Genomic DNA, 16,811 nt, shown 5'->3' on the forward strand with positions numbered 1-16,811 from the left:
CTGATACAAGGCAGGGCAAAAATTATTAAAGAATCAATCAAGTAGTCAAGGTATTCAGACTTGGTAAGCTCTCTGAAGACAGCTAATACATTCTTTTTCTCTTTTCTATAGATGAAAATTCTCCCAGGGAAACCTATTTCTAATCTTGTGTGTTTGTGTGTATGTGTATAAATTATTTTATATACCATGATTTAAATTTACAACATTGTTAATACCTTAATTTCAAACTTTGAAATTGTAGTATCATTTAACTAAAATTTATTCTATATAACAGACATAGTACTTTCCTCTAGGAGCTGTTTAAAAGCCTCTTAAATCTTGGGTTTCTCATATATACTTATTTATGCTTTAATAACTGTAATAATAATGCATGATAATTAAATATAACTTGGAAAATACAGAAAATAAAGAACAAAATGAAACGCATCTATAGTTCATTTCACTTAGAGAAATTACTGTTCACTTTTCACTATATCTTATTATTACTCTTTTTCATGCCACAGTTCACTCATGTAAATAACATGGGGCGAAATGCTGATACTTGAAGTCTGGTTTTACCTAATTTTCCTCAGCCTTGACAGAAGCCATTCTTCCCTACACAATCAACCACACACTAAATAGTTTTCATTCACAAACATATTCTCACATACACAGTGACTTTTTCTACCTGGTTGAAGTCCAAAAAGGAAGGAATATATTTAACCATATTATAATCAGTTCTGACCTTGTCTCTTACATGTCTTTGTTTTATCTACATCTGTAAGAATTGATGCTTTTGAACTGTGGTGTTGGAGAAGACTCTTGAGAGTCCCTTGGACAGCAAGGAGATCCAACCAGTCCATTCTAAAGATCGGCCCTGGGATTTCTTTGGAAGGAATGATGCAAACGCTGAAACTCCAGTACTTTGGCCACCTCATGCGAAGAGTTGACTCATTGGAAAAGACTCTGATGCTGGGAGAGATTGGGGTCAGGAGGAGAAGGGGACGACAGAGGATGAGATGGCTGGATGGCATCACTGACTCGATGGATGTGAGTCTGAGTGAACTCCAGGAGTTGTTGATGGCATGCTGCGATTCATGGGCTCACAAAGAGTCGGACACGACTGAGCGACTGAACTGAACTGAACTGAACTGAATCTCACCTAACTTATCAAAATGTTCTTCTTTGGCTTCCCTTAAGTCAATCTTCTACATATACTCATATAAAAAGCTTGTTTTTAACTCCTGTGGTGTAAGAACAGATTGTGTCTAAATCTCATCTAAAAACTTCATTTACAACATACACACCTTCTTCCCCAAATTAACTGATCTTACAGTCACAAAATTAATCTACCAAAAAAAAAAAAAAAAAACCCCAACATGCCCTTTGAGCTGATTATCTCTCTATCTGGATGTGGTGACACTATTTCTTCCTTCTCATTCTTGGTCTATGAATACTTCATTCAAGATGCCAAAGGTGGCATTAAACAATGACTGATGAGGGAGCCAGAAATATACTGCCTTACAAGATGATAAATTTTACTACAGTATAGAATTAATTACATCTGGTTTTATGAGGTATAGTTATGTTGAGATTTAAACTACCCCTACACTTGGTTTTACTTAGACTCCCTCCTACATCTGTCTAGTTAATGAAACAACAGAAGTAAGCCAATGTGAAAACATTTTCAGATAGTTGTTACTGATATCAAGTAGACTGTTACACAGCCCAAGTGACCAAAGAAATAATATTTCTGCCATGAAGGAGTAATTAAAAAGAGAGATACAATATCCTGTTCTTGCTAAGCAAAGATAAGAGAAGGTCTACCCTATCATTCTGAGCAAGACCAACTGCCATGATATAAACTTCTTCTGTAAAACTCGTAATTCACTCTTCGTGGCAAACTTCTTTGAACATTACCTTGCAAGTCTGCATCATTTGACTTTGGACTGCTTCTTGCTCGCCGCTCTGTTTTCTTAATGCCCGGCCCACCGCCGCTGCCACCTCCCCCGCCTCCACCACCGCCACCGCTGTGGCCCTTGCCATAGCCATTGTACACGGTGGTGCAGTTACTCTTGTAGATTGAAGAAGGAGGGCTGTTGAGGCGATTCTGGCGGTCAATCTGGCGGTCTTTCAGCTTTTTGTGCGGAGGTTTGCTATACTGGTCTTCTCGGGTGATGTAACTCGACATTCCATAGAGTGGTATAATTTCTAAAAGAACGGTTAGGAGAAATGCAAACTCAGTCTACATCTTCAATAATAAAGTCTTAGATGGTCAAATGATCTGTCTCCTGAAGGAAGAAGTTAACATTTTACAGTAAATACAGTATAAAATATTTTTAAGAGAGTGGTATGCATGTTATACATGTTTAAAATACTCCCATTCATTTCTAACCAATAAAGGAATAATTAATAATTAAAAAAATTATACTGTGTGTTCACAAATGTTCAAGAGATTGTGGAAAATATTAAAGAGTCTTTTCTATCAAGAGTTCATATTCTAGTTGAATATATAATTAAGCTTGAATTTGCCTGTCAATTGTTCTTAGTAGTTGCAATCTAGAAAAAAAGAATTAACAAACAAATACCTCCTTAAGTAATAAGCCCTCAGAATCAAAACATTTAAATGTATGCTTATCCTTATAGACAGAATATTTCTACTAGAAAATATACAGCAACAAGAATATAAGAGGTTATTTGTGCCATCTAGAAGAGCCAAAACATTTGAACAAAATCTATTAAAATGAAGAGATGAAAAATTTCCATTAAAAATAATCAAAGCTCACAGAATTAAGGGAAATGTTCAAGAGATTACAGTATTACATATAAGCCACCTTTGCAACCTGGTGCCAGACATAACCATCTATTGTCTAAACTTGTATTCTGGGGTAATCAGAAAACACACTGACTGACTAGTAGAATGTCATCTGGCTTCACCATCCATATTTTTACATGGCTCAAAAGAAAACGGAAGCCTGTGAAATAATCTTATGATCTGAGGTGAAAACACATATTTTAAATTGAACTTTTTTAAGCAATTAAAAATTATATTTAAACACTAATAAAAATGATAATATAGAACACAGACACTGGGTCCTTATATGTTTATAACAAAAAAAAAAAAGGTCTCACATGCACAGAGTGATCCAAATCCGGGTACTTCTTCTGAGGGTAACTAGGAAACACTTCTAATTATTTATCTGGACACAAGACCTAAACCAGCACTGTTCTAGGCATATCAGCAATGTAAAGTCACCCTACATAACTGAACAACCATGTTTCAACTGTTGAATGGTAAAGCTCCACTTTTCATTTTCTTTCTGTTCACATAGCTTGAGGAAGATCTTTAAAAAGCAAATCTTCCCTTGGACGACAAGGAGATCCAACCAGTCCATCCTAAAGGAAATCAGTCCTGGGTGTTCATTGGAAGGACTGATGTTGAAGCTGAAACTCCAATACTTTGGCCACCTGATGTGAAGAGCTGACTCATTGGAAAAGACCCTGATGCTGGGAAAGATTGAGGGCAGGAGGAGAAGGGGACGACAGAGGATGAGATTGTTGGATGGCATCACCGACTTGATGGACATGGGTTTGGGTGGACTCCAGGAGTTGGTGATGGACAGGGAGGCGTGGTGTGCTGTGGTTCATGGAGTCACAAAGAGTCAGACATGACTGAGCAGCTGAACTGAACTTACAAGATAACCAGTTTTCACTAGAGAAACACAATTCTATTCACAGAGTGCATGCCCAAGTAAATCATGTCTAAACACAGAAAAAGAATGGTAAAGATTTTAAATATCACAAGATATTACACGTGAGACTTAAAAATTCACCATGGGTACTGATAGAGTAATATTTAAAACCATCAATAACATTTAAAATGCATACAGTTTGGGAAACTAAATGTCTGAATTACTTTTAGGTGCATATACATTGAGAACTAAGGTACAAGAATATATAAAAGGTTTTTTATTTATAAAGCAAAAGATTTTTGTTTTCTGTTTAATTAGGAATCAATGAAGACAGCACTTTCATTTATTTTACATTATTGTTCTGTGTTAATGAAAACAGATCAAAACACCCTAATTCAATGAAGACAAGTGTTTTTTTTTTTTTGCTTAATTCTAATAACTTAAATCATACTATTGTGTAAATTATAAAAGACACCATTCACAAAACAGTAATTGTGTGGTATCCTACTGCTGCTGCTGCTGCTGCTAAGTCGCTTCAGTCGTGTCCGACTCTGTGCGACCCCATAGACGGCAGCCCACCAGGCCCCCCCGTCCCTGGGATTCTCCAGGCAAGAACACTGGAGTGGGTTGCCATTTTTTTCTCCAATGCATGAAAGTGAAAAGTGAAAGTGAAATTGCTCAGTCGTGTCAGACTCATAGGGACCTACTAAAGACTGCTAAAATAAGGCAGGTCATACACTCTTCATCGAGTAATGAGTCAACAGCCAAGGCTTTTCACACTGTCATTAAGCTCAGACCCAACTAGAAAACTGAAAAGTACTCAAATATTTAATGTGTCTGGTATGAGTACTGAATATGTTTTTAAAAACTATTCTCAACTAACTGAAATTGTTCAGTTTTTATCAAAATATTTTCATGGAATATGCCCAGTGTCTGATGTTCTGGAGTGTTATGTTACTAGGCAAGAAGACTACAGCAATAAGAAGTTATTGATGCCTCTATGCATTTAAAGTATGAATTTCGTCTTTTGCTGTCACCTCTCTATACCCTATTATAATAGTGTTTAAGCTTTTTGAATTATATTAAATTTCTTTCTAAATGCTACTACAAAAAAAAATTAAATTCTATCCCTAAGTTAAAATAGGATACTGATGATTTCACTTAAAATAGCTATATATATATATATATATATATGTTTATTTTATATAAATATATATACTTATTTTATATACATATTTATATAAATATGTATTTATATTTATTTATATAAATATATATAAATATAAATATGGCTATTATTTATATTATATTATATATAATATATAATTATAATATATTATATTGTATATAATATATAATATTATATTGTATACTATATTATAATATATAAAGTAATTACATAATATATAAATATATAATTATATTTTATATAATTATATATAATATATATTATATATATTTATATATATAGCCATATATATGTATAAAATCAATGAAAGTAACGTAATAACAGCCTCTAAAACAAGAAGACATTTCTCATGTACTTTATCTGTAAACCAACATAATAAATGTTTGAAGCAATTCATAGTCAGACACAGAAGAAAGTTACTTTGCAAAGTTCTCGTGTTTAAAGTCTAATTTTACCCTCACTTATCTGGTTTCTTAGTATCCATTTTGACAGAGAAGGGCTTCAGACTAAACCAATACCAAGGCCAAAACTAACAAGACATAATGCCGGTATCTCTGAGGCCCTTTTCATCTCAAGGTAAGTATCTGCCTAACAAACAGTGAAACTGTGGCTGCACTCATAGCTATTCTCAAACTAAAAACAGCATTCAGGAAGACCATGTCAACAGTGAGAGGATTTTGAGTTCTGCCAAGATTGCAAAAGAGCATCCAAGAAACTCAAAGGTTACTGAGACCTCACAGTCTTCTATCATTGGAAATGCGGCACAAAATCCTTAGTAAGTTCCCTTCCACTGCTCGACCATATGGATGCCTAAGAACTAATGTGCTCCAGCTCTGTCTCAGGCCACTCTCATATAAAAGTATGTTAATAGGACATGGAAACATATGATAGATTACTGCCTCTTTTCTGAAATGAGAAGTGGCTTGCCCACAACCTGCACTCTGAGGGATGGGATGGGGACAGAATTTGAAAACAATATAAAGAAAGAGTCTCAAGATACAACCGAGGACAAAGAAAGCTAGGAATTTCCGATGAGCTTTACACAGCAGATAGAGCCTCCTCTACCATGCTTATTACAGAAGAAGCAAAGGCTCTCTGGCTCTCTAAAGCTACTTTAGTTTGTAACCAGTTCCAACAGCTCAAGATGCCAGCAATCTACTCACCTTGTTCGCTGTATATTGTGGGAGGAAGATGATGCTGAGGGAAGAACTGAGGTGGCATATCTCCAGGTCCAGTAACAGGTGGGTAGTATGCTGTGTGTGAGTTATGGATGAAATGCGGGTGGTGAGTCAGGTAGGGGGGTAGATGATGGGTTGGAGACATGGCCGAGGGGTAGCTTGGAGGGTAACACTCAGGAGATTGGGGTGTGACCACCACCCGGCGGACTCCAGTATTGTCTTCAATCACCTAGGGAAAACAACAAAAAGAATATTGTATGTATTATTAGCAAATATTCTGTGAGTACAGAGTACTTCCCTCCTTAACTTTAATCTTCTCTTCTCCATAGTGGGGAAAAAGAGTGCATGTTGAATTCCGGTTCTCTAATTCAACTAGTTGGGCTTCCCTGGTGGCTCAGTGGTAAAGAATCCACCTGCAAGGCAGGAGACCTAGGTTCAATTCCTGGGTCAGGAAGATCCCTGGAGAAGGAAACGGCAACCTACTCCACTATTCTCACCTGGAAAATTCCATAGACAGAGGAGTTTGGTGGGCTATAGTTAATGGAGTCATGAAGAGTCGGATAAGATTTAGTGACTAAACAACAACAAAAAAATTCAACTAGTAAAATAAATTTTAGAAATAACATTATTCAGCTGGCAGTTTTCCTGAAAGAAGAGACATTCTGGGTCACATAAACATGCTTTAGAGGTCTGAGCTTTCATTATCTGCCCAACAACACCCAACCCCACACCTGCTTTAGCAAGTATGGTACCATGACACTGGAGCTTTAAGAAACTAAGAGAGGTTGGCTTTACAAACTATAGCCTCAGAAACTATAATAGTACTGAAAGGTCATTTAATCTGGAACCAAGTTTGTGGATGAAATGAGGGTATCCTCACCTATCAAACACTTGAGCAATCCCAAATTAAGAAGGACACCTTTTGTTCCCAAGATGTCCAGATGATGCCGTAGGGGTTGTGAAGGAGACATTATGACCAGGGGCTGCTATGGGCAGAATGAGCCAATCAATATTCTATCCATACTTTCTTTAAATGATTTTTTAAAAAGTCAACCAAAGAAAGTAACGCAAGGCAGTATGATGCTGGTATTTATTGGCTCTGTGGCCAACTGCATGCTACCTGCTCTAGGAGCAAATAGTTTTGTTGAGATGCAAGACATGAAATAACGCAACAGAAACCGTAATCCAAAGGCAAAGCTGAGGGGTACAGAGAACAAGAGCATGAAATGGCAGAATCAGAGGCGGCTTCAGGGACCTCACAGAACTGGTAGGGGGGGGACAGGTAAAAGCCTGTGAGCCCTGTGTGAGGGCCCTGCAAAGAAGGGCACAATGACAGCTCAAGAGTGAACGCGGAACCCGGGACCGGGCTTCCAAAGAGACCAGGTGGGCTGAAGAAGCTTAAGACAATCAGGCACATCCACTGACAGAAAGTTCTGCTTAAAACAACAACAGAACTGAAAATTAAACTTGTATATTGAAATAGATTTCTCATTACACCTTAGGAGGCTGATTAGGGGCCAAAATAAAATGACTTAATCATGTCTAAAAACATTCTAATAAAAAAAAATTATACTAAGCTTTGCTTTTTAAAGTACTGCTTGAGACAAAATGACGTTTATCAACATTACTAGTCTGTACTTTAATTTACAAAACAGGTTTAATTTTAATTAATATCCATTAATCTTTATGTTAAAAAAATAAAAATCTTTGTTTATTAATGAACTGATTAACATGACTTCAGGATTTACTATGTTAATAGCTCATTAATAAAGCAACATTAACTCCATCAAATTAAGATTCTGAGTCATACTCCCTACTAAAGCTCAGGATGTAGCTTTTTACATATTCTTTATTAAATATAACCTCTTCCAGGCCTTGGCAAGCTAATCACATTAGCCTTATTTAGGTTGCTAAGTTATAGATATATGTGAAATGGTGCTTAAACCATGACACCACAAATTCTCTAATGTATACACTAATAATTATCAAAGCATCTTTTTTTTTAAGTATAGTTGATTTGCAATGTTGTATTAGATTCATGTATACAACAAAGTGATTCAGTTATACAGTGTATGAATCTATGAATACATATGTGTGTTGGTCGCTCAGTCATGTCCAACTCTTTAAGATTTCATGGACTATAGCCCACCAGACTCCTTTGTTCATGGACTTCTATAGGCAAGAATACTGGAGTGACTAGCCACCCCCTTTTCCAGGGGATCTTCCTGACCCAGGGATCAAACTTGAGTCTCCCAGACTGTAGGCAGATGCATAACCATATGAACCACCATGGAAGCACAGTATATATACATTCTTTTTCCCTACAGTTTATTACAGAATATTGAATATAGTTCCTAGTGCCATACAGTAGGATCTTGTTTATTTTATAGATAGTAGTTTGTTATCTGCTGATCCCAAAATCCTCATTCATCTCCCTTCATCCTGTCACTTCCCCCTTTTTGTAACCACAAGTTTGTTTTTTATGTTTGAGTCTGCTTCTGTTTTATACATAAGTTCATTTGTATCCTATTTTAGATTGCACATGTAAGTGATATCATGTATCTGTCCTCTCTTTCTGGCCTACTGCACTCAGTATGATAATCTCTAGGTCCATCTATATTGGTGCAAATGACATTATTTCATTGTTTATGGCTGAAGAGTATTTCATGGTATGTATGTGTATGTGTATACATACATTACATTTTCTTTATCCGTTCATCAGTGAATGGACATTTAGGTGGTTTCCATGTCCTGGCTACTGTAAATAGTGCTACTATGTACATTGGGGTGCATGTTATTTTCTCGAATTACAAGTTTTCTCCAAATATATGCCCAGGAACAGGATTGCTGGATCATATGGCAACTCCATTTTTAGTTTTTTAAGGAATCATCCATTCTATTTTCCATATTGACTGAACCAATTTACATTCCCACCAACAGCGTAGGAGAGTTCTCTTTTCTCCTCACCCTCACTAGCATTTGTTATTTGTAGACTTTTTAATGATGGTCATTCTGACCAGTGTGAGGTGATACTTTTTTATAGTTCTGATTTGCATTTCTCTAATAATTAGTGACGCTGAGCATCTTTTCATGGGCCTTTTGGCCATCTGTATGTCTTTGGAGAAGAGTCTATTTAGGTCTTCTCCCCCTTTTTTAAAATTGGTTTCCTTTCTTTGGAAATTAAGCTTAGATCACATCATTTTCAAATATTTTCTCCCCTTTCACAGATTGTCCTTGCGTTCTGTTTATGGTTTCCTCTGCTGTGCAAAAAGCTTGTAAGTTTGATTAGGTTCCATTTATTTATTTCAAGCATCTTCTATTTTGTCTAAAACGCAGAGCATGAATATGGTAGCACATTCTGTACAATTTTAGTATAAATATGGGTTTTTCTTACCATCTGATATCAACATGTATTTATTCTATAGTGTCTTTTTTCCTTCTACCTTGCCCCTAGCTATTAAGAAAAGAGTAGGGCATATATTCTAGATGTCCCTCTTTCATGAAATCTTGATTCAGTCCTGTGCTAGACAATGGAAGGTCCACAGAAGCAAAGTATTTGTTTCTAGAAACTTACAACCTTCCTTATTTCAGTCAATGTAAAACTTAGAATGATCAAGCAGCCCATACAGACTTGACTGAGGTAGTAAAAGAACAGAGCTCTTACTAAATGTGAAGAACAACCCCGGGCTGGTAAACAGGGGTAGTTAGAAGGAAGAGAAATAATTTTCATTTTATCATATAGTTTTTGACTTGTTAAAGAACTTAAAAAAAAAACAACAAATTAAGCAAACAGCACTAACAAAAGTAAGAATTCTAGTCAAGGCAGGGAAAAGAAAAAGTAAAAGAAAACAGATGGAACATTATCTTTTTACTACTATATAAGAATAAATATTTCCACTAACTACAAAAATTAATAAATCTGAAGTATAAATTACTTTTCTTCACCAAAAAATGGATTTCCAATTAGAGAAGTAGCTTTTTGAAACCACAAATTGCTGGCATATATGAAAACTGTTTCATAGCCCCATTTTTAATTATCTTAAATTATTCTGTGGTGTTTGTGAAAAAAGTCTATTTACATGTACATGTGAAATGGGATACTTTTATAATGGGATACTCCCTTAACCAATCAAGGTCTTATGACTAAAAATATTTTTAAGAAATGGAATATTCTGAAATAAGTAAAAATAAAAATAAATTGTGCTAAATATTTTATTTATTATTCTTCTATAACACAAACTGTAACATATTTAGTTATCAGATCAGTTTTGAGATCTATGTCTCAGAAAATTAGGCCTATGTTCCTCCAAAGAATAAGAAAGTCTGAGGAGCAAAAATAATGCACAATATAATAAGCAACTCAGGGAATGGTGGCCTTATAAACATTTTGGTTTATAAAGAAATATATTACTATAGCAGAAGAATATAGACATTAGAAAGAGTTCAGTCTAAGAATCCTGAGACCATAAAAATGTGCCTTCACGCTCCATAAGTGTTGTGTTAGTGTTAGTCATTCAGTTGAGCCCGACTCTTTGCAACCCCATGGACTGCAGCCCACCAGGCTCCTCTGTCCATGAGATTTTCCAGGCAAGGATACTGGAGTGGGTTGCCATTTCCTTCTCCAGGGGATCTTCCCAACCCAGGGATCGAACCCGGGTCTCCTGCACTGCATGTAGATTCTATTACCAACTGAGCTACAAAAGACCATGGAAAAGACAAGACGTTTCCTTTGGGGTGAATGAAACTGTGACAATGTCCTGAGGCATGCTGCCTCTGCATACAGGCAAATCGCTAGTATTCAATTCAACAACTATTTCCTGGTACAGACTATAAGCTAAGCAATGGATATTCAAAGGTAAGAAAAAAATAGGTGCTAAATATTGACTTGTCTAGTTAGCCTAAAAAGAAAAAGAAAAATCAGGCTGAGCCCTAGTGAGTTCTATTCAGAAATCAGGACAAAGTTTTTTTTTTTTTTTCCCCCTAGATATCAGGACCAAGTGCAATTTTTTTCTAGAGCTATGATTCAACGGAACACTCATCTTCTCCAGAGAGGCACAGACCCTTGGAAAAAGTCACTGTGTAGGTCCTCAGGTTGCCACCTCTTATGGGATGAATTATGTATACTCTGCCCTGCCCCCCACCAATTCATATATTTAAGTCCCAACTACACAGTACCTCAGCATGTAACTATATCTGGTGATAAGGCCTTTAACAAATTAATTATAGTAAAATGTGGTCAGATGGGTGGGTCCTAATCCAATATGACTGATATCCTTATAAGAAAAGGAAATCAGGACACAGACAGGCAGAGGGAAGACCACGTGAGGACAGCAAAGGAAGGCCGTCTACAAGCCAAGAAGAGAGGCCTTAAAAGAAAACAGGGGCTGCAGGAAGTAATTTCTGTTTAAGCCACTCAGCCTATGATACATTGTTATGGTGGCCTGAGAAAATTAATATACCACCTAACAGAGCCTCCTACCATAAGTTCCACCAGCCTTGTCTGCTTAAAAACAACAACAGAAAAAACAAACATCCCCCCGACCCAACAAAAACCACCACAATTCTCTTTTAATATAATGCATTTAATTCCTCCTGGATGGGCTTCCCTGGTAGCTCAGCTGGTAAAGAATCTGCCTGCAATGCAGGAGACCCTGGTTCGATTCCTGGGTTGGGAAGAGTCCTTGGAGAAGAAATAGGCTACCCACTCCAGTATTCTTGGGCTTCCCCGGTGGCTCAGCTGGTAAAGAATCTGCCCGCAGTGCGGGAGACCTGGGTTCGACCCCTAGGTTGGGAAGATCTCCTGGAGAAGGGAATGGCTACCCACTCCAGTATCTCGGCCTGAAGAATTCCATGGACTGTCCAGGGGGGTCGCAAAGAGTCAGACAAGACTGAGCGATTTTCACTTTCACTATCCTCCTGGACAGAACCACCCAGCCACTTTACTCTAGCAAAGGAAGAAAGCTTGATGGCAAACAGCAGGTAATTTGAGTCTTTATCATGCCCTTGTACTCTGTTCAGTAAGTACTTATTGAGAAACCTGTATGTGCCTAGTATTCTTTGTTATCCTGTGGCCTAGACACATGGATGAGACGCCAGAAAATAAGGCATTAAAGGTTAAAGAGAGAGAACGTTTGCCTTCCTTGCACCAGTGTCTTTTAGAAGCACAACCAAGAAAAAACCATTGAAACAAAATGAGATAGGCTGGGGGCAATAGCAAGAGGGAGTGCTAACGCGAGTAGCAGGGAGGGAGAGGAGAAAGCAGGTCACAGCCTGCGCCTGTGGTCTGCCAGGCGCTTGTTGCCATTTATCTCAGTTAACTTTCTTAACTACTGGAGAACTAGATATTAGCATCCCTACTGTACATGAGAAAACCAACGCACAGCATGATTAAAATATGCACTTAGTTCAACTAGAGAACCAGATTTTCATCCTGGTCTATACTTCAAAGTTTTCATTATGTAGAGCAAATTTAGGTATGCTGCAAAATAAATATGTAAATAATGAACTGTTAGAAATAGGTTATGAAGAGATGTGAAAGGATTCAAGATACAAACAATATTTACTGAATACCTGCTGCTCTGCTTTAATACCTTCTACCTGACATAACGCTACTCAGTGTTCAAGTCCTAGAATGGTAACTGATACACAGTAGGAGGAAACTTCCCTAGCCATTACTACTATTAATATTACCACCTCACTAAATCTTCCCAACAATCCTGGGAGGCAAATAGTTATCCTCATTTCAGAGAGAAAAGGAAAGAAACTCAGTAAAGTTAAGCTAACTCACATAAAGTCAGAGAGCTGGGGGGGGGGGGGGGGGGGGGTACAGTTTTGAGTCCAAGAACTAAAATGGATCCCTTAAAAACATTTATGTTTTGACAATCTTTTCTCATAGTTAATAGAGAAGGTAGTTCCTCCCCTTACTGAACTGAAATATGCTCCACAGGAATTTCAATTAACTCCTCAATTCCTAAAACTCTCTCCTACTTCTGTGCTGCAAGCAACAGAAATCAAAAGAAAAGCTTCAATGGTAGGAGGCAAAAGAAAAATTTTAAAAGGCTGCCCCAAGGACCAGTGATGATCCAAGATGCGGGCAGAACAGATTGCATGTGGATACATGTGAGCCCACATGCATGCAGTCAGCATGCAAGTCTGGCTTGCCTAAGTGAGACGCTGCACACAGAAAAGTGAGACCAAATGAGTTTGCCAAAGTTGCGTTCATGCTCACTTCCTAATGGTAGCCAACGTATTTGAAGCAGGTTCCCAGGCCATTCTGGTAACTGAGCAGTGAACAAGGAGAAGGAAAGGTTAGGCAACATGAAACAGCTGCACAGAGGAACAGGCAGACAAACCATCTAGGCTTCTCCTGGCCAGGCTGGTGCTCACCCCACCATCAGCATCTCTGTCCTGCAGCACTGATTACAGATCTGTCTCTCCCACCAACTCCAAGTCCCTCAAAATACCCAGGCATACAGGAGGTTCTCAATATAAGTTGGCTAATGAACAAATGAATGAAAAACCAAGCAAAAAAAAAAAAAAAACACTTTATATCTTATATTTAATGTCTAGCAGGGCAATGGCACCCCACTCCAGTGCTCTTGCCTGGAGAATCCCATGGACGGAGGAGCCTGGTAGGCTGCAGACCATGGGGTCGCGGAGGGTCGGACGCGACGGAGCGACTTCACTTTCACTTTTGCCTTTCATGCATTGGAGAAGGAAATGGCGACCCACTCCAGGGTTCTTGCCTGGAGAATCCCAGGGACGGGGGGCCGGCCTGGTGGGCCGCTGTCTATGGGGTCGCAGGGCCGGCCTGGTGGGCCGCTGTCTATGGGGTCGCACAGAGTCGGACACGACTGAAGCGACTTAGCAGCAGCAGCAACAGTTACTATTGGGCTTCCCTGGTGGCTCAGCAGTAAAGAATCAGCCTACAGTGCAAGAGATGTAGGTTCGATCCCTGGGTTAGGAAGATCCCTTAAGAGAAGGAAATGGCTACACTCCAGTGTTCTTTCCTGGGACATCTCATGGACAGGAAAGCCTGGTGGGCTACACAGTCCATGGGGTTGCAAAAGAGTCGGACACAACTTAGCAACTAAACAACCAGAGTTGTTAATAATAACACATTCTTTATCAAAATCAATCTCTCCCCATAACTCAGGTAAATACCTGACATCATATTCTAAAATTTTAGATAATCTAAAGTCAATTAATTCCAGATCTGTTATCCCTGACACTCTTGTTTTAAATAAGTATGATTTTACTATAAGAAAGACACGGAAAATTTACACATTTCTTGTGTAAGTTCTACTTCAAATCCAAAGGCAGCTGAGTGGTTTTATTTTATTCATCACCAACCAGTAATGAAAAGAGTTATTTTTCACCCTTCCTTTTTTGCACTGACTCCTCACTCTGCATTTTCTAATACAGTAAACATAACAAAAGAGGAAAAGCAAGTTTGTTCTTCATGGAGGTTAGAGACTTGAAATGTAAGGACTGCACTCTCCCTAGCCCAAGCCCTTTTCTGATGCTATGGATGAAACTCCTACCATAATCACCAAGCGCCTTAGAAGAAAGCAAAAATTAGGATAAAGGAATATTCAAAGGGCAACCAAAGATTTTGCAGGAGCCAAGCAGTGATTCTATCTTATAGATGAAGTTATTTGACTTCAAAACATGGCAGGATTCAATGTATTTCGCAAATCTCCTGACTTTTCTGCATTTTCAAATTTAATGATTACAACTGTGGTTGAAAACATCAAATATTACTTCTCAATCTCCTTTCTCTTCACATCTGTTACAGCCAAACACTGATGAAATATTATCTGCTCTTTCCAGTGTTCCATTATCGTGAATGTTCCGGGACGATAAACCCTCTAGGTTTAGGACCAGCTCCTTTTGCCACTCAGCATGGTTGCTTTTGTACCAGAATGGAAAAATAAATTTTCGGTGATATTTCTAGGTTTGTAAAAGCCCTTTATATAATATCAAAGGATTATCCTGCAGAGTAGATGCAGATAATCAATATCTTCTTTGAATTGAGAGTGAATAAAAAAGTTCCTTGAAAATTCCACTTTTCTGAAAGAGTTCTTGCCAACGGTTAAGTAAACAACCAATTTAATACGCTTCACAGGTAACCAAACTCAAGATTTTAAGTAACAAGGTGATTCATGAATGAATAACAATTCCCCAAACATTTTACCCACACACTCACTTATATCTGGAAACTTTAAATTTTCCATTGGTGAATAATTTTTAATGTACATGCCAACTTCAAGCAACGGCTAAGGTACAGACCAATGCATCAATGGTTAGATCCAGATAACACATCCAAGGTTGCTTTAGGAGGGAATCCCAAGTTGAAGGAACTGAAGTAGCGCTAGTCTTCAGTGTTGTGGAGCATGACTCTTACAGAGAGGCTTGTCCAGAGGTGAACAGTATAAGGAGATCATCTCATAAATGGCAAGCCTCACTCTACTAGCCTTATGTATACCAACACTTTTATATACAGAGAAACCCCTCACACGTACATATATCTTTAATCTGGAAAAAAAGAGCACAACCAGGTTATCTATAAATGATTTATAACTAAAACCATTGAGGACTGAAGAGGAGGAGGGAAGCAAGTACACCTACAGCGGTATCTCTTTTAATCCAACTACTTCTGTAAAGCATGTAATGCTGTAGTTGAGGGGACAATGGCACTAATTGATTAAGTCCTTCCACATTAAGGAAGCCCAGCAAAGTTTGAAACCCATCTTATGAACCACAGAACTGGGGTTGGGTCCTCAGCTGGTACCAGCTCCATCTTACCAAACCTCAGCTACCCCAGCTTGAGGGGCAGCTATTCCCAACTTGAGGGGCAGAGGGGCCCCTATTTAAAGAGAACTAAGCAACGTAATAATGTATAAAGCGCTCAGCACATAATTCACATAACCCTCAGAAGATCCTCTGATGTGGGCAGCATCACAGTCCTAAATTCTAGATGAAGAATCTTCAGGAGCAATTAACCTAAGGCCAGCTAAGTGGGTGACAAGATTCACGCCCAACCACTGGGACTGGAAGTGTTGTCCCTTTTCTATCATATTTTACTGTATATTGCCACCTAAAGACCAAAAAGTTCCACCACATTTGAAGATCAAAAATCAAATCAAGCACTCCTAGTATTTGTAAGAACCCTGGACAAGTGAGAAGAGTTATAACCATAGAGTTTCAATGAATAAAATGGAACAAATAGTTGTATCAGACTATATGTTTTGAGGAACAGAATATTTGTCAGCAGATAAACAGTGAGTAGTAACCTCATGCTTTAATTTGTGCCAAACTGATTGCCTTTAAGATATTAATAATAAACAAGGTTCTACTGTATAGCACAGGGCACTATATTTAACATCCTGAGATAAGCCATACAATAATCATGTAATAAAATCAAATATAATTTAATGTACATAATTTAATCCTTTTAATGATTTAGAAGTCGTTTGCAGATGTGATGTCTTCTCAATATTATTATGAAAATCAACTATCAAATCACTATCATTTTTCTATAGAAGTGAAGAATAGCATCCTACTCAATAGAATGCTAAATTTCCCAAAAGCGTGCTCCACTGTTGTTGTGACTGCTTATGGAAACTTATATGTTCTCTTGGTCTCTCAAGGAGCAGTATAAACAGTAAAGGAGAATCACCTAATTTTAGATCAGAAAACAATCTCAGAGATCCTCAAACATCTTCCTTTGACCTCCTCCCTCCCAAAGGTAAAAATGACTCCAAAAGTCAG

General features: G+C 37.9%; 1 protein-coding gene across 2 annotated transcripts in view; it reads right to left on the reverse strand.

Moving 5' to 3' along the window:
- FNDC3B (fibronectin type III domain containing 3B) overlaps positions 1-16,811 on the reverse strand; it is a 358,778-nt gene that overhangs the window by 147,464 nt on the left and 194,503 nt on the right. For both annotated transcript variants that reach the window (XM_027541011.1, XM_027541003.1), the window contains exons 5-6: positions 6,024-6,267; positions 1,900-2,190 (exon numbers count right to left, since the gene is read on the reverse strand). In XM_027541011.1, coding sequence (XP_027396812.1) covers positions 1,900-2,190; positions 6,024-6,267 — 535 coding nt within the window. The remainder of the gene's footprint in view (positions 1-1,899; positions 2,191-6,023; positions 6,268-16,811) is intronic.

Source organism: Bos indicus x Bos taurus, chromosome 1 (assembly GCF_003369695.1).
Source record: "Bos indicus x Bos taurus breed Angus x Brahman F1 hybrid chromosome 1, Bos_hybrid_MaternalHap_v2.0, whole genome shotgun sequence".
Classification (NCBI taxonomy): Eukaryota; Metazoa; Chordata; class Mammalia; order Artiodactyla; family Bovidae; genus Bos; species Bos indicus x Bos taurus.